Source organism: Silene latifolia, chromosome 6 (genome assembly GCF_048544455.1).
Source record: "Silene latifolia isolate original U9 population chromosome 6, ASM4854445v1, whole genome shotgun sequence".
In the NCBI taxonomy this organism is placed as follows: Eukaryota; Viridiplantae; Streptophyta; class Magnoliopsida; order Caryophyllales; family Caryophyllaceae; genus Silene; species Silene latifolia.
The window spans coordinates 26,042,555-26,065,922 of NC_133531.1; the positions used below are offsets into that span (position 1 = coordinate 26,042,555).

The window sequence follows — 23,368 nt, forward strand, 5'->3', positions numbered from 1 at the left end:
AATGAATCATAGGCCTTTTGTATCCATCAATGACAGCTTAAAGGGTGGTAGTTGTACGGATCCATTGTCCCAAATTTGTCTCCTTGATAAATAGGTAAGGACGTGCCTTACTACACATGCAATGGTACCTTAGATGACTTGAGGAAATTGCATAAATTAAGACTGTAAAGCTCATTCTTTAAGTCCCTAAAGATGAAGGCGTGCATATGACAATATATGCTCAAGTTGAACATCTCATAAGAGGGTATAGGTAAAAAGCGAATTAAATTTTTAGGAAAATGAGTTGGCGTCACCGGGTGACACCCAATCTCGGCGCCACTTTCTCACATGCAATAAGTAATGACCCTTCAATAAAGGATGCATGTGAGAGGGTGGTACCCAATCTTGGCGCCCTATCATTCAAATCTTTAATCATCAATGAATAATGTAAAGTAGCAAGCCAAGCAAGGTACATACCAATATACCATAACATCGACAACGTCTTTTTTTCTCACCCTTCTGAATTTGAATTCCTCTTCTTCAATGTCCTCTCCAATCTCAACGTCGACCTTAAATTAGGGTTGTGATATCGCCACAACAACAAATACTAATGCCACGAATTAATAAGGGCAATTATTAAAGTCAACTCTTCCCATCACTCTTATCTTTCGTGGCATTAGTATTTTTTGCTGTGGCAATATCACAACTCTTAAATTACATCCTCTAATATTATATTTGAAGAAAATATAATGGTATACAACCAAAATAAAATCATTACATGACTTTTTGTAGGTGAAGAGAGGGGGCGGGGGGCCTAGGAGAGAATCCAAGAAAGAGAATATGAATATGAATTATTGATAAGGATGAATAACTAAAATCGTGTATGTTAACTGAAAACGAAATGAAACATATGGAATAAAAAAAGGCCTAATTTTAGAAAGTAGAGAAGATGAATGTGAAGGCATAAGAAATTACACGATCCTTCAAGGAAACAATAAGTCTCCCTTGTGATCCGCCACAAGCTTACGACGGATCATCAAGTATCTCCCATTTGTATAGATAAGACAAGTTTAGGGAACTACAAAGTGTAAAAGTGTTTGTCTTTATCTACTCAAGTGGGTAATATTTAGTCCATCACAAGCTTGTGACGGATATATCCGTCACAAATGAGAATTTGTGCCAAAGAAATGCTCTAGTCAAGATTTAAGGTCTTCAAATGGCATCTTCCGAGTACTCATCTATAATCTATAAATATAATTAAAAGGCATGACAATTGATTACATTACACCATTCCCTCTTTTATAAGTGTTTTAAAAAGCCACATCATCTCCATTTTATAAAAATGAAAATGTTTAAGAAATTTGTAACATTAAATGCAAGTTAAAACACAACAAAAATTTAAATTTGTTTTTTTATTCCTAAAGCAAATTAAACAACAATTAAATATGAGGGCAGAGTGCGTGAAGGGGATGAGGCTGTGTCGAACGTTGCGAATAAATATTCTCAGCAGCTATTGTGACACCCCCATACTCCAAGCCTTACCAAGACCACTAGAGGTATGAGAACGCCACCATCTCGGTTACCCGAGGCAATGATAATCAAATAGACAATAACGAAACTTACTTAAATGATTACAAAGTTTAAGTGATACAACTAAACTCCAAAACTGTTAAAAGAAAATACAACTGTTCTCAAATGTTAAACCAACTAGCTAAAGAACAACGTTCGACACAGCGGAAGACTTCTAAAACATTTCGTGATGACTCAAACCCGGCTATTCCATGCGCATCAACCCAACTCGCTCAATAACTGCTCACCACCCCGAATGGATCACCACAGTTTTTAAAACATTTAAACGGGTGATCGCGATTACACAAAACAATAGCCACAATGAAAGTAAACACAAAAACAGTCAAACAGCTCAAACAATCCTCAGTCTCCATCTCCAATCTCCACACAACTGACTACACACTAAAGTGTGTAGCCCTGCCAGAGTACCCATCGCAACAAGTACTCCACGCCGCCAGTGGGGGACCGCAGCCGTACCCACCAAATCCCCGCTCATCTCCATTGAGCGATAAACCCGAGTTCATTAATGTGCACATCCCTTTTCTGTGGCGGGTTCCACAGAAGGCGAGTCAAGGGCGTAAAGCCACTCCCGCAAGTGACTCCACTCAGCCAGGGACGCGCCCCGAAGATCACAGACAGATACACAACAACAATCAACGATATTAATCAACAACCGTCACAAACACCAACAGTATACTTTAACAATAATCACAACCGTCTGAATCAATCAACAATACGAAATCACAACCGTCTGAATCAATCAACAATCACCACACATTATGTAATTAATACCGAGTAGGGAAACCCTACCTGAACAGCAATCATCAAGATCGTCACAATCAGCTAATCAACATCGTCCTTCAATGAAATTACTTCCTATCAAACATACAATCATACAATCATAATCTAACATCAACAATACTCCCCAAAACCCCCAAATTACCCAATTATGGTTTCAACTAAAATCAATGAAACGATATAAAAACTATACTAGGATCTTACCCACAATGCGACGGTCTCAACGGCGTAAAGAACTCAACGATCCGACGACTCCAGCCCTTAGGATTTGATAGCAATGTGAGAGAGGAGAACTACGTAACCTTGTTTTCTCTTTTGTGAAACTTATAATGAAGTAAGAGTGAAAAGAAATGCCGAAATATATTTTTATAACCTTCTCGCGTTGCTATATATCAAACCCGACAAACAACCCATAAATACTCACTTACTCGATCGAGTGCCACACGTACTCGATCGAGTACCCATCAGGTCAGCTACTGTTTTGCGTAAAAACATACTTACTCGACAGAGTAAGTCCCACTCGATAGAGTACCTAAAGACACAGAAAACCGTAATATTACAGTCTTCCCTCCTTAAAAAGAACTTCGTCCCCGAAGTTCAACCCATACTCAAAACAAACATACTAACTCGATCAAGACACAACAACGCAACTAAGACCCGACCTGAATATTTATTGTTGGCTTGTTGCATACTAGTTATATCCATAAATAATTTAACACAAATTGTTCTATAGGACCATTTTTAGAAAAAGACTAGACTAATGGCACAAAGCCCAACTAAGTAAGTTAATAAATGTGTAAAAAAATTATTTATTTTGATAACATAATACTTTATCTTGATAACCTGCATATTTAAATATGTCGGTATTCATTATAAGATATTGGGCAATCAAAATAAAACTGAAATATAAATGTAATTATAGGTTAACTTTGGACTTTTCTCCTTTTGAGCCAGTCATATACTATAGGACGGTCCTATAGAAAAGTTGCTGATAATTTAATAATTGTTGACCCAAAAATAACTCGACCTAATTCCACCTTTTGCAAACCAAAAATTAACCCAACCCGAATCGATTGTCCCGTTTACCAGGTGTAAATGAAGACTACAAAAATGGGCCAAACAGAGATGACTAAAATGGGCCTCATAATTGACACAATCTCAATTCACAGTTCATCTTCCCCACTCTCTTTCCACTTCCATAGCCATTCCTCTCTACCCTCGCCTTTCGAGCTTCCCAAACCCCCAATTCTCATACATAACATACCATTTAAACCCTAATTTATCCTAATTTTTTTCATGTATTGGTAGTTACTCTTATTCTTTTATTCATTGTTTACAAATTGAATTTTATATATTTCGGAGTATGGAACAATTCGCCTCAATTTCCGATCAATTTAACACAATCCTGAAATCCGGTCAAGATTTTTTTACTGGCAATCGACATAACAAGTCGTCCCGTAATCCCGTATGTTTTTTTTTCTAGTAATTGTTCAACTTTTTAATTTTCATTGCTTTTGATTTGTTTTGTATGTATTTATTATTTAGAGTGTTTAATTAAAGTGAATAAGCATGTTTTAATTATTTTCATTGTTTTTGATTTCTGTTACATTGGTAATGCGTAATTACACTTCGCAATGTTGTTACATAGAGTATTTTAATTGTTGCATAAAGTTTTTGGCTTTGAAGCAAGATAATTTGATGCATTTCTGAAGGCGAGTCTAAACGGATATTGTGTAATGTGTGGGAAAATTGCGAAAATTAGGAATGTGCCATGACCTATGTTACTCAGACTCGTTTAGAAGTATCCGACACAAGTGTGTCCAAGTGCCGGACTCGGCTATTTTTTTTGTTAAGTATGCATTTTTGGTCTAAAATGAGGTGTCCCAGTGTCATACCCATGTCCGAGTGTCGAGTGTCGGACATGGGTACTCGAGGAAATTAGAAGAGTCGGAGTAACATAGGTGCCCATGACTCCTTTATATGCCAAAGTGGTTGCGTTTCTTTCTATTATTGTGAAGTATCAGTCCTAGAACTGCAAATTTCACCTTGGGTCATTCAAAACAGTCTCTTTGTTTTGCTAACATAAGGCCGATAAGGGTAATGTGCGTACATCAGACCCCCTTTACCCCGTAATTTGCTGGAGGTAATGCTACTGTTGTTTGAATTGCACTTTCAAGATGCCTTGCTGTTGAAATGGTAGACATGTGAAAGTACAAAGTAGATTTCTTATGGCCCTCCCAATAAATTCTTTTTGTGCTATAAGAGCATAAACTAGAACCATTTATTTAAGAGTGAGAGTGGATTGGGGGTTTGAAGAGAAACACCATAGGTTCTAATCCTGTCAACCTCGAGTGATGGGCTGATGTGCATACACCTGTAGGCGTTACGGCTGCTAGCCAACATTTGTGCAAATGTTGGGAAAGGTTTCTATGCACCAATTGTTCAAGGAATTTCCAAAATGTAGATGATGAGTAGACTTAAATTTTTTCTGACTGAGGGCGCATCATCAGAGATGATGTTAGTTCTCTATTGAGATGAAGTCCTTGAAGTTTTATTCTAGTATGCCTACCGGGTTTAGCTTTCTCAGGAGGATTGTTATAGGGTTTTGAGATATTATGGCCCATGGGTATGGTGCAAGAATACGGAAGGCTGGCAGTCCAAAGACCTCGATCAGATGCTAATCATGCTACACTATGAAGCGGAAAGATTTATTGATTTTCGGGCACATATTTAAGTTTCAGTTAGTTTAACTATGTAGTGACGAAATGATCAAGCACCACTAGATTAGATGGGGTGTATTTGGCCGTTGATTTAATTCTACATGTACTGTAAGAAGTAGGGGAGTATGAGTGAAATTTTAGAAAGTAAGAAGACTATAGTCTGATAGAGAGAGTACCCTGGCTTTTCTCGGCTAAACTCTTTGCTATCATAAAGCAATTGAGTATTGATTTATCGACTACCATACATTGGTGATCTGTTCTTTCTAGACTCTTGTGTGACTATGGACAACTAGATGGCTATGACATATTTAATTACTCGTTCCGTCCCATTATTATTGTGCCCATTTGCCTCTACATAATGTGAACTTTGACCAATGTTTGTTCATGATGTATGTAATGTTTGGAATAATAGTTTGAAAATACATTTGATCGAGCTTTGCGACTTGTCCCATGACATGATTTTTCAGATTGAAATTTTGAAGCGATTGCAGAGAGAAGCATTTTCAGACTTAATGAAGCTAAGAGACAGACAGGACAAAGTCGAAAAAATCCTAACTTTCTACAAAACAGCAAAAGGGAGTCCATTTGAAGAAAACGGTACAGTTGTGAGGGCAGAGATTGGTGTGGCCGGAAATATGCTATTAGTGGATAATTTTGATCAAGAAAAGGTGGATACAATTAAAAGAGCAGGCTTAAGAACTGGATATGACGCGAGAATCACTTTTGAAACCAAAGTCCGTCAGACAGATGTTCTTGAGGCAGAGTTCATTTGTGGTCAGCGGAACCAAGTAGATTCAGGTGACGTACTAGAGGGCGCACTTTCTCTTGCAAGAGTAAGTTATGCGGCAAACATGACAGACTGGCTATCAGTAATTGCAATTCCAATGGGGGCTCGATGTAAAGACTTGACAACTTCAACAGGTTCTTTATTAACGGTATAGCTATACCTCCAACTATTTGAATTCCGATGTACTCCCTCCATTCATTTTCATTCACAAAATTTCAAATGGATCGTGTTTTAAGGAATGGGCAAGTGGAAAGTTATTTTGTCTATCACAGCCAGAGTTCATTCCAAGTGAAAATGGATTGAATTTTTGGAATGATCCAAAAAGGAAGATATAGGTGAATTCAAATGAAGGAGGGAGTAGATGTGAGTTTATATGTGTAGATTGTGCTTTTAGGTTGACTGACAGGGTTTTCCATTTGTCAGGAAAAAGGCTTAACCGATTATTCTTCTTTTGGACCGCCACTTTTGCATCAAAACCATGGAAGCGCAATTGGTCTAACAGTAAAGAGTTCAAACATTGTCGGTTCTTTAGCTCAGTTTGTTGTTGATTTGCCTGGGTCAGTTGGGCAATGCTTCAGTACCTTTGGACAGATTGTTTATCAACTTCCTCGAGCATCAAAGCTCTCTCTGTTTGGACTCCACCAGGTGCCTAAACTAGGACTACCGGTCATCCCTGGATCCTTAACTATTCCTTCAAGCATTTGGCGACGCCATCAATATCCTGAAACTTCGTCAGAAACGTCTTCTCGGCCCTTGGAAATTATGCTAGGTGACTCGGTTGCTGTTATGCTTGAATCAGAGATTGATGAGAGCACAAGAGTGAGAGGCTGGGTGCAAAAGAGAAATGGTAATCCATCATATCTTCAGTGGTCAGTCGGTATGTCTGATTTTCCAGAAGAAGAAATCGGGTGGGGATTGAATTTGGGCGGATCAATCCTAGGTCCGAAAAGTTGGGATCATTTTCAGATTGAGGCATTTCTCAAGTTCAATCTAGGCAAGAGACTATCCGTACAGCCAGGTTTTATTTATCTTATGGATGGTAACAATCAAATGCCAGTTCTTACAGTTCGTTCAACGTGGTCTATTTGATCACTTCCTTGGTACATCTTCGCTTTAGTTTCTCACCAGCTCTCTCACTTAGTTGAGGTTATAACTCTCTCAAAAAATTACGTAGTTCATATTATTGTTATTTTCCTTTAGAGTTAGTCACTTATTGTCATTGTTACTGTGAAAAACGATTCTTTACTGATGGAATGTGTTGGTTTTGCTCAAGCACATGGTACGTATGTGTCGGGACAGCTTCTACAGCTCTACGACATGCACTGAAAGCTGCTATATGGTACGTATGTACATTTTCTTTCTGATCCGTGCATTGAGGATGTATCATCTTGTATTCTTGTTGTCTCTGTTTAGAAATGTTTGAAAATGAATCACTTAAAACTCATAATGGGTCAATCCGAAAACCCTCCCACCCAACTCTCCTTAGCTTATCAGGGACAGAGTCATTTTAAACACCAGTTGAATACAGTGTTCGAATCCGACACTAAAAATGTTAAACAAAGACAAAGACTAGGTCAAGACCTTTTTCTTTCGGCTCTTTCCCCATTTTTCTTGGGTAGGGACGGCAGTATGATGGTGGGTTGCGCACTAATAGCATTCATATTCTCGTATGTGTCTCTATTTAAGCCAAAATTATGCACTAATAGCATTCACCAGTGCCGTCCCTGACATTTTGGGGGCCCCATGCGAAATTTATACGAGAGGCCCCTTATTTACTAGTGATAATTTATATTTTATAAAGAGAATAATTTTTAAATAAGCTTTTGAATTTTTCTTACAAAAATACAAGCATTTTATTCTAATTGGGTGAAAATAAGACACCTTTATATGGTATAAATAAACTTTTGGATCTTATAATAACATCAAGTTGTTGGTAATGTTTCACTGGCTCTAATCGACGCAGGTTCGAGCCTTGGTTTAGGCTTATTTTATTTCATTTTCAAAAGCAAACTAAAGTTCAAATACTCTCCTAGTGAGAGTCGATCATGGGATGTGGCAAGATAATGGGACGCTACCTTACCAGTTGCGCTACAATAGCTCCGATGATTCATATGTACGTTAAATGCTATATATCGTTAATGAACAGTAACCCCGTCAATGTTGGGGCCCCTCAAAACTGGGGGCTTGTTCCGCTGCACGGGTTGAACACCCTCTGGGCCGGTCCTGGCATTCACACACGATTTCTGAGTTTTCCTTAAAACTTGTTGGCGACTCCTTTTTCAAAACTCCAGTGGATACGAATTCCCACACCCACAAAAAACCGCTTTAAAAACTCGAAACTTCGAGTTAAATAAAACGAGAAATAAAACCATCACAAAAACACAGTTTTTGATTTTCCAAATCAAAATAAACAAACTTTGAATTAAAAATCAAATTAAAACTTTTAAAACAATTATAATGATAAATTGTAAATAAAAGCTCGAAATTTAAATTAAATTCAAATCGAATGAAATAAATTCCATTTATTTCAAAAATCATTAAAACATAAATAAATGAAATAAAAACTTTTTTTCATAAATTTTCAAAACCAAAATGTAAAGAAACAAATAGCTATTTATTTCAAAACAGTTCAAAATGTCAATTTAAATAACTATTTAAATTAACTAAAACCATCGACGTACCTTGCTTGACATCCATATGACATATCCATATCACGAGCAAGTCATTTGAGAATACATGTGTCCTATCGTCATCGGATGGCTGACGGGATTTCTGTAAATTACAATATCGACAGATACGGGTATGTACAATTTTGTTTATGCCCAGGTCTTTCAGGTCTGAGTTCCTATCGTTTGATCCGAATTAGAGAAGACTTTCCGAGCTAGGCGTAATTTAGCTTGTTGATTTGATTACTGTTTGGTTCATCAAACCCTAGATGAAAGACTTACGTCTTGGTACTTTATGTGATTTGATTACTTATTATTTATCACAAATTCTTGTTTGTGACGGCACATATCCGTCACTTTTGAGTGACGGATACCATTTTAACTCACAAAGTACCCACTTTTTCTCTCTCTGCAACACTATTCATGTGGTCCCCTTTCTCCACTAACCCATTTTGAGACCAATTGTTTATTTATGGGTTTGCTGTATTTTTGTTTAATTTAGCTTGTTTTGTACTTAATTTTGGATTAAAGGCGTAATCCCCTATTTACTAAAAGAATAAGTATTTTGAAAAATTTCCGCGCCAAAGTGCACCTACACAAATATGCAAATAAATGTTTCTTTCATCAAACAAATAATCATTTCCTTAAAATAATAGTCTTTTTTATCAAACTATAATAGTTTCTATAAACTCTAAATTATACTCCTTTAATTAAATTAAAATAAATAGGTATCAAATTATAAACTACAAATGGCTAAATCTTTCATTTTTTTTATCAACAAAGCATGATTTGCGGCTTTGCGCATACTTTATAAAACTAAACTATAAACGATTATTACTAACTTCACGACAAAAAAGGAATTCATTATAATAATTTGATAAAATCGATAAAATGAAATCATTGACTTTGATGTATAAAAATTATTTTTATTAAAATACATTAAGGTGAAATATGAAAATTAATGTGTTAATTTAAGTTTTTAAAGTAATAAATCAAAAATTAAAACTTCTATATATACCGCGCTTTATTACGAGGGATTTAGACTAGTTTTGCTATTATTAGTTTGACAATAAAACTCAGAGTTAGTTTCTCATGAATTAGAGAAATTACTTTGTAGATTTGTAAGTATGATATGATCAATTAATTTGTACGTCTCGCTTAAAACCGTCTTAAGTGTGAAACGTATTCAAAAACTTATCTTTAGCACTAGTTAATATTCCGTACTATGCTACGTTCTTGTGTAGCAATTAGACAAATTTTTGCATATGTTTAGATTTTATCAACACTATATATTCACTACATATATCAAGTTATAACTTGAGATTTTGTCATGGAGTATTTGTTTATCCCTATTAAATACCCACCAAAAAGGAAAAAAACGAACCAAAAAGAATATTTTTTAATTGAATTGGATAAATTTATTAAAATTTAGGCGGTTTCTTGGGCAGCAAGTAAATTATTGTTATTTATTTTGGGAATGATCTTTTCGATATTCTATTTTCCATATCTTTGTCAAATTAAATTCCAACAAAATCCCTTCTGTGTCAACCTTAAAACCCTAGGAAGGACTAAGTTGTGTTGTGCACAAATTCTGTGCTATCCTATTATATAGTAACTTAATTAAATTCCAACTTTTACACCAAATCCTACCTGCGTGTTAATTGTGAAACCCTCCTCTATTTCCACAGCCATTTCACTGCTTCACTAGTGTAATTTACCTTGCCAAAATTCGGACTACTTCGTAACAATCAATAAGGTAAAAAATCCCACTTTCTTCATCGTTTTGTCTATGCGTTTGGTTATGTGTTTGGTTGAGACGATTTAATTATTCACACGTTTTACATGTTTTAATCACGTTCTTTTCTACGAGTAATTGTATTATTTGTATAACCTATAAAAAAAATTGATTAATACGGTCACGCAACATGGTACTTGGCTAATAATTCTTTTACGAAGAAATCAATCAATTTTGTTTTGCTGCTTTTGATTTACAAATTTTGTTCTTTTCTAGATGAAATTGAATTGTAGTATTGCACATTTTGACCAATTGTACTGCAATTAATACGTTGACTTCAGTCGAATCTTAAGCAATTTGATGGTGACCACTACCTCCAGCCACCACCATTTACACCCATAAACCCTAATTACATAATTTAATTAACAAGCTTAATTCCACAAACACTAATTTCATAAATTTAATTAACCTGAAATTAATAATTTTAATAACTAGAGCAGTTTGATTGATATTAAGGGAATGGAGAAATAAGAGTTTAGGAGTAAAACCCGTATGTGAGAGAGTAATTCCGTACCTTTTTTGCTGGTCGCTCTTGTTTTGCTGCCATCGAGGATGAGCTACAGGTGTATACTAACCTAGTGATTAAGACGGAGTTAAATAGGTTGTAGATTTGAGTCCCCTTTTTGCTTGTGTAGGCATGACGATGATTCAAAGGTTGTTTGGAGGCTTGCCCAACTGTTCGAAGATCTTCCGTACTTACTGCACATTAGCTTGTGGTATGAGATCAGCCTACGATGGCCAGTTCCGTATACTTGGACCTCCTGAGTTGTACCGCACCCAGCCGTCTAACAATAATGATATAAATGATGTTAAGGAGGAGGCGACACCAAAATCCAAATCCAGTACAGGTAACCCATTCATGGATGCAATGATGAACAAGTACAACGCCTACAATCAAGTACCTCTAGGAATGGGATATACAGAAAACCGCTCCCCAACTTACCTGACCTCTGGGAATCCCTGTCTCGATTATTTCTTCCATGTGGTCCCGAGTACACCAGCTGATCAAGTCACCAAGCGGTTGGAATCTGCATGGGACCAGGACGCATCAACTGCACTCAAGCTTGTGTGCAACCTGAGGGGCGTTAGAGGGACCGGTAAATCTGACCGCAAAGGCTTCTATGCTTCTGCTCTGTGGATTCACCAGCACCATCCCAAAACCCTGGCTGGCAATGTTGAACCCATTGCTGAGTTCGGATATTTCAAGGACCTTCTAGAAATCCTGTATCAGCTAGTCATGGGCCCTGAAGGTCATAGACGTCGGATAAAGCGACTACCCCACGGTGCTGACCCCACAACTTTGAAATCCAACTCCCGAGAAGAAAACAGACTTGAGGCAGGCCGAAAGGGGATGAGTAAGTACAACGACGATCCTAACTATCGTTTCTTGCATGATCAGGTATCTCAACTCTTTGCCTATTATCTGAAAGCCGACATGGAGCAACTTAGATCCGGGAAGTGCAACAAGTTAAGCCTGGCAGCGAAATGGTGCCCTTCGTTGGACTCATCTTTCGACAAGGCCACTTTGATGTGCGAGAGCATAGCGAGAAAGCTATTTCCCCGTGAAAAATACCCCGAATACCAAGGAATTGAAGAGTCTCATTACGCATATCGAATTAGAGATCGGCTAAGGAAAGAGGTTCTTGTCCCTTTGCGTAGAGCACTAAAGCTCCCTGAGGTATACATCAGTGCCCACGATTGGAGCTCCATCGACTACTCACGGGTCGCATCCATTGCCATGAGCAACTACACTGACCTATTTCATAAACACGATGAGGAACGGTTCCAATTGTTCCTCAAGAAAGTCAAGAAAGGGGAGGCAAAGATAGCAGCTGGAGCGTTACTCCCTCACCAAATAGTCAACAAGGTCAGGCACGAAAAAAACGAAGTTGCTGAGCTCCAATGGAAGACAATTGTGGAGGACCTTTCTGCATTGGGAAAGCTCAAAAACTGCCTGGCTATATGCGATGTATCAGGGAGCATGTTCGGAGAGCCCTTGGACGTGAGCGTTGCTCTTGGATTGTTAATTTCTGAACTGAGTGAGGAGCCATGGAAGGGGAAACTAATCACATTTAGCGAGTCACCGCAGTTTCAAGTCATCATGGGTGAAACACTTCGTTCTAAGATAAACTGCATTGAAGAAATGAATTGGGATATGAACACGAATTTCCAAAGGGTGTTTGATAGAATCCTTGAAGTTGCAATTGAAGGGAAACTCACTGAAGACGAGATGATTAAGCGGCTTTTTGTGTTCAGTGACATGGAGTTTGATCAGGCATCGGCTAATAATTGGGAGACGGACTACCAGGCAATTGTGAGGAAGTTCAATGAGAAAGGTTTTACGAGGGTCCCTGAGATCGTGTTCTGGAACCTCAGGAACTCAAGTGCTACCCCTGTTCCGAGCCATCAGCCAGGGGTAGCCATGGTCAGTGGGTTTTCCAAGAACTTAATAAAGGTGTTTATTCAAGAAGACGGGTGTCTAAACCCCGTGAAGACCATGGAAGCTGCCATTTCGGGCAAAGAGTACCAGAAACTTGTTGTCCTGGATTAGTATCACCTCTTTCTATGATTTTCTTGTGTTTTTTTTTTATTTGTTTTTAGCGAATAATAATCCTTTACTTTAATTTGTCTTCCTCGTTCTTTTTATTTCGGGTTGTTATAGACAAGTTATTTCATCCTTCAGTACTGCTTTTGTTTGTACGTTCGTTCGTTCTCAATTCAGGTTATAATGCAAACTTAAGTGTTTCAGTGCAATACATAAGTGAAATTTTGCCTCTGTTATTTCAATGCTAGGTTATGTGTTCAAGTGGAAAACCGTTAAAATAATACTGTAAAAGATGTAAATAAGTCATTTGGTGCAGCATCAAAAAACTATATTCCTTGAAACTTTGAGGTAGCCAATTCTATCTACGCAAATCATTATCAAAGTACGAAAATAAAGGCGTAAATCCGCAAACTGAAGTTACGATTTTTTTTTTTTTTTCATGCTACTCGTAATCTTGCCTTTTGGATGTAACATTGCTTGCCAGAACTAAATGTTATTCTTTATGTAAAATCTATACAGTCGTCTCGAATGAATTTATTTAGTCCTATTCATACCCCATAACAATATTCGAACATTTCGGGTACTTATTTTAAGAGGCGTAAAATGTACCACGAGGCGTTCCTAGGAGGTTAGTCATCAATTATCACTCATCCTAGTAGTTTTTTCGTCAAACATGCTTAACTGCGGAGTTTTGATGGACTCCGCCATACTAATGCTTAATTGTGAGCAAATGAATAACTTGCCGTAATAGAAATCTAAAAAGTGCAGAAGATATGATATATCAAAGAAATTCCATAACGCAAGGTTAGGTTTGCAAACAATAAATACAGTCCATTTGCATGGTGCAAGAATTTAAGTTAAATACAAAGACGCCATAACCATGTCGTCTGTTAGTTGTACATGGCGAAGACAGCGTCATTCAAATGGTATATTAGCCATGGGGTTCCAACTGTGCATACTTGTGTCATGTTATACTATTGCTAGGGCAAAAATGAGCAGTGTACCTGCTGTGTTTGCATTCGGAGACTCGATTGTCGATTCTGGTAACAATAATCACCTTCCGTTAACATTCATCAAAGCCAACTTCCCTCCTAATGGCAAGGACTTTGAAGGTCGAAAGGCTACTGGTCGATTCTGCAATGGCCGTCTTCCTACTGATTTCCTAGGTTTGTCATCCTCTTCAAAACGCGCGTTGGCCAAAATGTAACTCTTACCTATTCTCTTTTTTTTTTTGGCAGCCGTAAAAAAAGTTCTTATACAGATGATATTTGACTCATTTGGTCAAATGCACTTATAAGTTAGCGCTACACAAATTTAATTGCAAAAGGCGTAATTTTTGAGCTGCATTCCGTAATTACAGATCAAATATTTCCCAATTTGCAGCTGAGAAGCTAGGTGTTAAGAAGTATTTGCCAGCATATCTTGACAACAGTATAGAAGAAGAAGATCTCGTCACTGGCGTCAGCTTTGCTTCAGCAGGTTCTGGGTACGATAATATGACCGCTTCTCTTGTTGTGAGTTTCATCTCTCTTCCTTTTACGCTTCTTTCACCCTTAAAGTATGTTACTTCGACTTTTCACTCCTAAGAACACTGCGTTAGATCAGTGAACTAAGTGCGAATGTTGTTGCTTGTTTTCAGCTGACGAGGTCGTTAGAACATCAGCTAGAATGGTTCAAGGAGTACCGCGGGAAGATGAACAAAATAGTCGGAGTTGAAAGAACAGACTTTATTATTAGCAATAGCGTCTATTTCATCGTAACAGGAAGCTGTGATTTAGCAAACACTTACTTCACCTTTCCGTTTAGGAGAATGTTTCAAGATGCTGATTCTTATACAGATACCATGCTCCATGGAGCTAATACCTTTGTAAAGGTATTACCACGCCTTAAGCGGTCACTCCTCACTCGACTTCCTAATCTTGCCTTAATTGGTTCCTCTAATAAATCTCTGAATTTATCAGCTCTTATACGAGATGGGGGCACGGAAGATTGCTGTTAGCAATGTGCCACCATTGGGATATCTGCCAATACAAAGGACACTAAGAGGCGGTCTAACCCGACAATGTCCCCGGTACTCCAATGAAGCAGTACAGTTATTCAACAATAAGCTGGAGTCTAGTCTTCGGAACCTCAGCGCCCAACTCCACGACTCTTCTCTACTCTACCTCGATACATACAATTTTTTTCTTGATCTCGTGGTCAATAGTACAAAGTATGGTACGTTTTCTCCCGCTTTTTCTTTATATATTGTTCAACACCAACAGTCACCGGAAGCAAATTTCAACTTTATTCTCAAGTTTTTTTTTTTTTTTTTTTTTTTTTTTGTAATGTTTCTCTATTGTTTGCGACATGTTTGATCAGGATTCGAGGTTGTGGATAGAGGATGCTGCGGATCTGGACTAGTAGAGGCAGGGCCGCTATGTAATGTGTTTACTTTAACATGTAAAAGAAAATATTTGTTTTGGGATAGCTTCCACCCTTCTGAAGCGGCATATGAGCTCATTGCTAGCCGGACAATAGAGACATACTTCCCTCATTTCTCATGACCACATCAGGCATCAACTTCGCTTCAACCACTTTCAATATCAATCATCTTACGTTCTCTCGAAAGCAAGCCACAAATTTTCAAATATAGTTCTTAAATATAACCCAACATGTTGGCACTGCCACAAATTGTATGATTTTTTTTTCCTAGTTTACAGATATATTAAGGGCGGAAAATGAGGAAACATCAAGGGTCTATAACAGTGTTGAGTAACCGTAACAAAACAGCAAGAGATCAAACAGCCTTGAACATTCACACATACGGAAATTGGATGCAAACAAAGTAGAGACAATGCTTAAAAATTCTGCAGAGAACATAACATGTAATCCTATGAAAGTGAATTTAGTCCGTCTAATAGGACTCTTCACTGAGTTCTAGCATTCCATTCCGGGTACTTCCATCTCCCCTTAAATGCCAAGGAAGTAAAACGAATGTTGTCGTCTAAACATGTTCATTTGAGTATATAAGGCAAAATAGTGCCTATTATTAATTACTAAATAATTTGAATTAATTTCCGACTTTTGGCAAGAGGAGGACAAAAACAAAAGGTCAGGAAAGAAATCTTCCACCTTAGTTGAGTAAATCTACGCAGTTATTCTGGAGGACTCTCCCACCATTTTCTCCATTCGAGAGTACCAATCACCAATTCGTGTATTCTCTATCATATCTTTCCCTGATCGTAGGTATCGGATTGGTCTCAGGACGCCAAATACAGCCAAATCAGCAAGATTAGGTTCTGAGCCTCCTGTCAGTTTAAAAAGGGAATTGGAATCATCAACAATAATACTATCGATGCTTATATATCACTCTCTCTTCCATTTGGACAAATAATTATAGTAGAGTATTTACCGAGGAAAGGTCTGTCCTTCAGAGCATCTACCCATGTTTCTGCAGCTTGATACAATGCACCACGTTCATCAGTTATGTTATACTTCTTCTTCAGTTTTTTGGACACAAAGTACATGGCAGTCGCACCAGCATACTTTGCCACTAGCCTGTCCATATACCCAAAATTTCCTGCACATTTTGTATGCAATTAAACTATGGCCCCAAAAAGACATGTTGTAGCTGCTAATAAATATTCACCAAGTGAGAAACTTAGTTCATCCTTGTACTCATCTAGTAACAACCAATCAACCATTTGTGCATAATAACGTGACATTCGTATCCCTTTTTATGGAAAAGAGAATTTTGCAAAATATCAAAGCATTGGTGGATATGGTGATCACCAAGCTGCAAATGAGCGTCAGATTTGTTTGAAATTATTGTCGGACATAGTTATCGTTCTAATGACAGCAAATATGAAAAGTTTATAATGAGATTTTTTTGGGGTATAACTGTGGAAGTAACAAAGTTATGGAAGGACAAAGTGTTGCACACGCTTGTAAAGTGAAAACGGAAGGAAACATTGACTCTATCTCAAATTCTCAATGATAGATGACAAATGTTAACTACAGTTTAAATTTAAACAGAACAACAAAGGACTTACCATGGGTTGTGATATAGTCAAAAGACTCAAGGGCTTCACTCGTTGTACGGTAAATGTTTGGTGACAAGACATGCACCAGATGATCATCCACCCACCTACAGCCAGTTGGCATAAATATTCAGTTAATGTGTGGTGCAGAAAGCAAAGAATGAAGTGTTCGTGATAGTTAAGTTATGGAGCGAAGATTTTATGAAGCATTGCCAATGAATCGACATACATCATCCATAAAATGCAATGAACTGACTATTGATTAGCAGATCGAGCACAGATAAGTAGCACAAAGTTTTTTCAACTGAATAGCATGCGACCATTCTAGTCACAACAGATAAATAAATGGAAGTATAGAAGAAATAGAGATTACCCCAGCCATTGCTCTTCTTCAGAAGATCTTACAGCACCAGAAGATTTCTCAGAATTCATTTTTTTAAACAATGAAGTGATGATATCTGCAACCACATAAACAATATTCAAATATAAATGCTTGGATTAGTTAATGAGATAATGAGATACTTTACAGAAAGTGGGTGTGGGATATAAGAATAAAAAACCTGATGAATTTACAAGCGTTTCGCCCTCAACAGTCAGTATAGGCACCTTCTTGTATTCAGACCACTTGATCTCCTTCTTACTGAAAGGATGGACTTCCACAACTTTGTACGGTATCTTATAGTAATCCAGAAATGCTGGCACAAGGAGCAACAATGAGGGAGGGAGAGACAAACAGGGTACAGACTTTCTAGACTTTCAAATTACAGAAACCATAGCACACAAGGCCGACAAACTTCAATCCACACCACATAGGCATATAGCAGCACAATTCAAACAATCTAACTTCAAAAAAGATGTGGAAAAATAAATCTTGATACGCAGATAACAATCATCTTAAGTTTTAACATCCTTTTTTCCTAGGCCAAACAATCCCAATAACCACATATGAAGTTATATACTAGCTATGGATGCAAAAACTTATACTCTGTGAGACAATCACAAATGTAAGACCAATCCATTAACACCATAATTAATTGAGGAACACACAAGGAATTGAGTTGGTTGGTCTCTCATATAAGACTCACTACTCTACTTAAACACAAAGGGTGGGTAGAGAAGCACGCATTTTCCAAACGCTAGACTTATCGACAAAAGGAGGAAACCGCAACATTTAAAGTATACAATACACCAAATGGTTACTGAGATTTGTATATATCTAAGAGCCTCATAGTTGATGAAATCATTATCTGACGATTTCTACTAGTGACAGGATGCCCATTTAATCAACTGTAAACTACTAAGTCTCTCGATCCCAGGTTTTTCACAAAGCAAACTCTCAATCCCCAATTCCCCTCGAGACGGACAAACTCAAAACACTCAAAATAAGGCTGAGAATCACCTTTTGGTGTCATTTTCACACTCGAAACTCTGTATCATCAACCATGCTTGCCAAACGCGTTGTTTTATTTCAAAACATGGTTACCTGATACCCTCCAATCTCAGCGAACTGCAAACGGATTCTTACCTATTTCAAATCCATATTACCATATGTCCATAAAGCAATGTACAAGACTACAAGTTCCATATATTATCGCTGTGTAGGCATATTACCTATTCATACCGAAGCGTATAGGCAACCATGTTTCAATCAAACGTAAACAACTGATTGGGACGAAGAGATACTCTCTTTCCGTAAAATTCATTTATTTACCTTTTAAAATATATTAATTGTAAGGGTATTTTAATCAAAGCTAAATAGATGATTGGGACAAAGGAAGTACCACAGTCAATTAATTACTTTTTATATTAATTGCACGCCATATTTTAATCAAATGTAAACAAATGATTGGGCGGAGGGAATAACAATAATTCAATTAACATAAAAATGAAAAGAAAAACAATACCTTTAACCTTATTACAAAAAGGGCAAGCTTCATACTGATAAAGAACAACATCATTAAACTTATGAAAGTGTTGTTCTTTAGCAACAGCTTCTTGACTAAGTGTCGTAGCGGCAGCGGCAGCGACGGAGAAAAACATAGTTGTCTTGGCTCCAAATCCAAGAGAATTAGCTGATGGAGCCGAGGCGAGAGGCCATTGACGATGCGCTGACGACGAGAGCGGAGCTGATTGGCGGAGGGAATACTGCGCTTGCGGCTGCGACACCGTTGCCGCCGTCGCGGCACGGCGGAGCGCGGCGAGGGTGATTGCTCTTTGCATTTTTGCGATTGTTATTGTGTATCAGTGTATGTAGATGTGAATTTGGGAAAAGTGGGAAGGGTTTTAGAAATTGATTGAGGTTTGGGAATGGGGTTTCTAGAGGAGTAGAGAACGGGTCCTAAATCGTGCACGTCATTAAGTACAAGAAAAATTTAGACTACCGATCATTTTGTATGGGACGGTCTTATAATATTTTATTTTAAATATAGAAACATTATTATTGTAGACCGAACTTTGAGTTAAGCCAATTAAGGCGGCCTAAAATTGAACTTGACCCGACTCCTTGTTTTAACTCGGTCTGATTCGATAAAAAAGATAATATGAAACTGACCCGAAAGATTACTCGCTCCGAAAGATAACCTGACATTGACTAAAAAAAATATAAGTCAGTCAATCCAATAATGAACCTGGTAATAACCCGATAAATCATTAGAATGACATGACTTGATAATTACCCGACCCAATAACGAACCAGATAATGACATGACCCGACCAATACCTGACTCGACCCGATAAAATCTGTCTGAATGACCCGATTTGATAACGACCTGAACTCGACCAGGCCCGATCTCAAGCTAAAACTTGACCGACCAAACCAAATCTGACTCAATCTACCTGATTGCCACCTCTAGACTCTTGGGGATGGTATGCGAGTATATATATAGGGGTGATAACGACATGAGCCGATGAGCGGGATCTCGAGTTCAACTCGAGCGTATATATAATTTTGTTAAATTATAGAGTTTTCTTCAGATATTTTTAATAATAGGATTCAATAGTCATGTATAAAAATATTGGCAAATCAAAGAAACCATTTGATAGAGTTATACAAAGAAATAATATCATAATAAATCTTGTTTTTATATATATAAAATAAAAGCAAGATGTTATTTTATCACACAAGCTTGAGCCGCTCGCGAGCTTTTTGAGCCGAGCCACCATTAATTCAGCTTGACTCGTCAGTTATCGAGTTTAGCACGAGCTCGAGTCGAGCTTTGACCTACCCAAGCTCGAGAGCTGTCTCGTTTCATTATCACCCCTAATATCCGACTACAAGTGTAAGATAATCCGCTAAAAAATAACTAGAAACAACAAATCTGTAAATAATTTCTCATTTGTGACTATTTCACTTATTGATATGCTCTTTGGTGAGAATAAACCTGACAAAACCGAAACGGCCCAAATAACCAGACCCGAATAACTCTACCTGCACCCAAATTGAAGACGCAAATTGACATCGAAACCCAACTCTATTCAATCCCACCTGAATGTTTATTATCGCAACCAAACTGACCCTTATCCCATATAACGCGAAAACAACCCACCAAAAATGACCCGAACCCCAATTCCGAAATTTTGCAAACCAGAACAACCCGAATCTGAATTGATCCAACCCAGTACCCGACCTGATTGACCTGTTTGCCGGGTCTAATTTAGACCACTCTATTCATCTAATAATGACTCAACAAGACATCCTTTCATCAATGAACATCTCAAAAAGAAAAAAAAAATCTAGTATTTTTGATGCTTGTCAATGCAAATACAGAGTAATTGAACAAGTACGGTATTCAACAACATCATCTTATGCCCCTGAACTCAGTAATCCGTAAGAATCCAGTCATTACCTTGTAAAAAGTTTTCAACTGAATAAACAGAGAGATGTTCTTCAGGAATCTGGCTACTCCATTTAACCCTCTTAGATGTATCAGCACCGGGACCCGAATTGCCGAACTCCCCATAGTAAAGAGTCATCAGTCCGAAATCTCCGTCTTTTGGAGCCCACCCATCCGGTTTTATTATCACTTCCATAGTACAGTTAATGTAAAGAGTCCTAGAATAAATCTCCGACGGCCTTCCTAAGTAATTGGTATGCAAGTTCGGGTTAGCATTGTACAACTTCAAGTAGTCATTGGTGCCACTGATTACGCAACCTAAAAACACGAACCCTGTAGTTTGGGCCGGGTCGTTTCTACCATGAGCAGCGATGACATTGGTCTCTTCCGTCTCTGGGTTAAGTATGCGAGGACGGACTAAGATGGTGCAGTCCTGGAAGATGGCTGCACCATTTCCGAAGATGAAATCCACGTTCCCTTCAATACGACATGATTTGTACAATTGACGACTTGAGTGAACATAGAGCGTGCCGTGATAACCTAAGAACTCGCAATTTTCAATGTAGGAGAATTCACTGCTTGAATGGAAGGCCACTGATTGAAGTTCTTCAGCCGTCCCTGCTGTGTTTTGGAATGTTATGTTCGTTGCAAAGAATCCATCCCCGAGAACAGCTGCACCACAATGAAAAACCGTCTAATAATATTAGGAAACCGCGTAAGTGATAATTTTTTTTTTTTTTTTGGTGTTGACCGGAGAGTATCCCCACCGAAGCGGTGCAAATCTCCTTCGAGTCGAAGGCAATTTAATGGGTTGACCCCTCCCAAGTTTGGCTTTTTCATTCGCAAGAGTAGGAATCGAACCCCTGACCACTTGTTTAAGAGATGAGAGCCCTTACCACTCACACCAGCCAACTTTGGTGCGTAAGTGATAATTAAACCCCTTAATTTTGTTCTATTATGAAATTAGACCGCATATGTTTTATTTGGAACAATCAGTAAAAGTGAAATTCAACTCCATTTTCATCAAATTCTTATATTCAAATCACTTTTAATACAATTATAATTTTTTTTTATAATTTTAGAACTTTTATTGTAATTTTTTTAAAATTTTATAGTATATAGACAATTTATATAAATTATAAATTATAAATAATTTACTAAATATATATGTATGCAGTAGGTCTCATGAGAGACAGACCATCTCTCCGAAGTTTTTGTTATATGCAAAAGGATTCTTTAATGATTAATAAATTATGTAGAAATTTGTAAAGTTACAATTAGTTATTTCAAGTATTTAATAAATTGTTTAATACTAATTTAAAATATTTTTAATTAAATTTCTTGTGAAAATTTAAAAAATGGGATTGAATTTCACTTTTGGTGAAACTTAAGGGCTTGATTGCTCCAAATGAAACTTATAGGGTTTAATTTCACAATTGAACAAAGTTAAGGTGTTTAATTACCACTTTCGCAATTATAAAACCGTCTTACATGAAATGTTAGATTGAATGATAACTTTAATCAACACTATAGTTCAATAAAACTGAAATTGAAATTGAAATCGGAATTAGAATTGGAATTGGACTTACAAAAAGTAGCGGACTCATAGACGGTAGATCCCGGAAAATTAACGGCGTTGGTAATAATAGTTTTACCAATACCATCCCCTATCAACATCAAATTGGTCTTATCGAACGGAACTCTCACAGTCTCTTCATACACTCCTTCCTTAATTCTGATAACAAACCGATTTTCCTTCTTTAAATTCGACAACGCGACATTCACGGCTTCCTGCACGCTCGTAAAACAAGCTGTCCCAGCTTCCTTACACACTGTTACGTCTGGTGTATGGTCTGCAAAGTCGAACAGAGGTTGGAGATGTAACGGCTTCACAAGGGGGTCCCACTTTTGGTTGCGTTCGGTTTTGGCCTCTTCCCACATCATGGGATCAGTCCCGTATGTGTCCCGGGCCCATAACAGGCCCATAACGTTGCTGGTGGACGGAATGAGAGTGGTATAAAAGAAGGCCAACGTGGATTGCACCTCGGTGGAGTTCTCATCATTGACGCGCGTGAGCTTCGACGCGCAGTCATACTCATTGGAAAGTATTGAGGATGCACGCGCGCGTGCATCTCGCCACGCTCCTTTGGATATAGGTTTGTTCATTAATATGGACCGGTTCGTGGCCATGGAAATATAGTCCTTACACAGTGTTACTGTTTCAGTCCTCGCGGTGTTGTTTTGAAAGTCGGGAATATGTGTGAGTTTCTCAAGTCCCGTCTTCATGGTCTTCGTCATGGCAGTGAAAGCGGCATTGATCACGTCTGTTACATTTGATTCGTCTTTAATGGTACCTGTGGCCGAAACCATGGACTGGCAGGCTTCCTGGTATCTCCCAGCCTTACATGCCTGCTGGATTAGGTAGTCGGTTTTAGAGATGATCTCGACCGATACTGCCTTTGATGATAAATCGGGGAGGCGGGACGAGGACGAGGATGAGACGGAAAAGAAGAGTAGTAAGGTACAAAGGAGCAATGAGGTTTCCATGGCAAGGGGGGGAGCACAAGGGAATTGAAGATTGAAATTGAAAATGTTTGTGCCAAATTTGTAGTTATTTAAGTGATCTAATTAGGAAATAAATTGAATTGATTTCG

The 23,368-nt window shown here is 37.9% G+C and overlaps 5 protein-coding genes across 7 annotated transcripts; 3 read left to right on the forward strand and 2 right to left on the reverse strand.

Moving 5' to 3' along the window:
* The first annotated feature begins 3,474 nt into the window (after positions 1–3,474).
* On the forward strand, positions 3,475–7,125 carry LOC141586570 (uncharacterized). 2 transcript variants are annotated; one of them, XM_074407858.1, is made up of 3 exons: positions 3,475–3,811; positions 5,558–6,001; positions 6,277–7,125. In XM_074407858.1, exons 1-3 carry the CDS (start codon positions 3,710–3,712, stop codon positions 6,940–6,942), a joined length of 1,212 nt encoding a protein of 403 aa, XP_074263959.1. In that variant the 5' UTR covers positions 3,475–3,709; the 3' UTR covers positions 6,943–7,125. The 2 variants fall into 2 exon arrangements, with proteins under 2 accessions (XP_074263959.1, XP_074263958.1); XM_074407857.1 differs by having other exon boundaries at positions 3,476–3,811; positions 5,534–6,001.
* LOC141586569 (uncharacterized) lies at positions 6,970–13,002 on the forward strand. Of its 2 annotated transcripts, XM_074407856.1 has the most exons (3): positions 6,970–6,999; positions 7,127–7,192; positions 10,950–13,002. In XM_074407856.1, exon 3 carries the CDS (start codon positions 10,952–10,954, stop codon positions 12,863–12,865), a length of 1,914 nt encoding a protein of 637 aa, XP_074263957.1. In that variant the 5' UTR covers positions 6,970–6,999; positions 7,127–7,192; positions 10,950–10,951; the 3' UTR covers positions 12,866–13,002. The 2 variants fall into 2 exon arrangements, with proteins under 2 accessions (XP_074263957.1, XP_074263956.1); XM_074407855.1 differs by lacking the exons at positions 6,970–6,999; positions 7,127–7,192 and adding an exon at positions 10,042–10,275.
* Positions 13,003–13,700: 698 nt separating this feature from the next.
* On the forward strand, positions 13,701–15,915 carry LOC141586571 (GDSL esterase/lipase At1g20120-like). Its single transcript, XM_074407859.1, has 5 exons — positions 13,701–14,025; positions 14,243–14,373; positions 14,499–14,732; positions 14,821–15,076; positions 15,221–15,915. Exons 1-5 carry the CDS (start codon positions 13,740–13,742, stop codon positions 15,403–15,405), a joined length of 1,092 nt encoding a protein of 363 aa, XP_074263960.1. The 5' UTR covers positions 13,701–13,739; the 3' UTR covers positions 15,406–15,915.
* On the reverse strand, positions 15,487–19,205 carry LOC141586572 (uncharacterized). The gene is made up of 6 exons (XM_074407860.1): positions 18,786–19,205; positions 17,442–17,576; positions 17,255–17,339; positions 16,894–16,988; positions 16,254–16,421; positions 15,487–16,149 (listed from the first exon to the last, which is right to left on the reverse strand). The coding sequence occupies exons 1-6, from the start codon at positions 19,099–19,101 to the stop codon at positions 15,989–15,991; spliced, it is 960 nt and encodes a 319-aa protein (XP_074263961.1). The 5' UTR covers positions 19,102–19,205; the 3' UTR covers positions 15,487–15,988.
* Positions 19,206–20,697: 1,492 nt separating this feature from the next.
* On the reverse strand, positions 20,698–23,084 carry LOC141587906 (putative pectinesterase/pectinesterase inhibitor 51). The gene is made up of 2 exons (XM_074409370.1): positions 22,304–23,084; positions 20,698–21,386 (listed from the first exon to the last, which is right to left on the reverse strand). Exons 1-2 carry the CDS (start codon positions 23,082–23,084, stop codon positions 20,698–20,700), a joined length of 1,470 nt encoding a protein of 489 aa, XP_074265471.1.
* Positions 23,085–23,368: the final 284 nt, after the last annotated feature.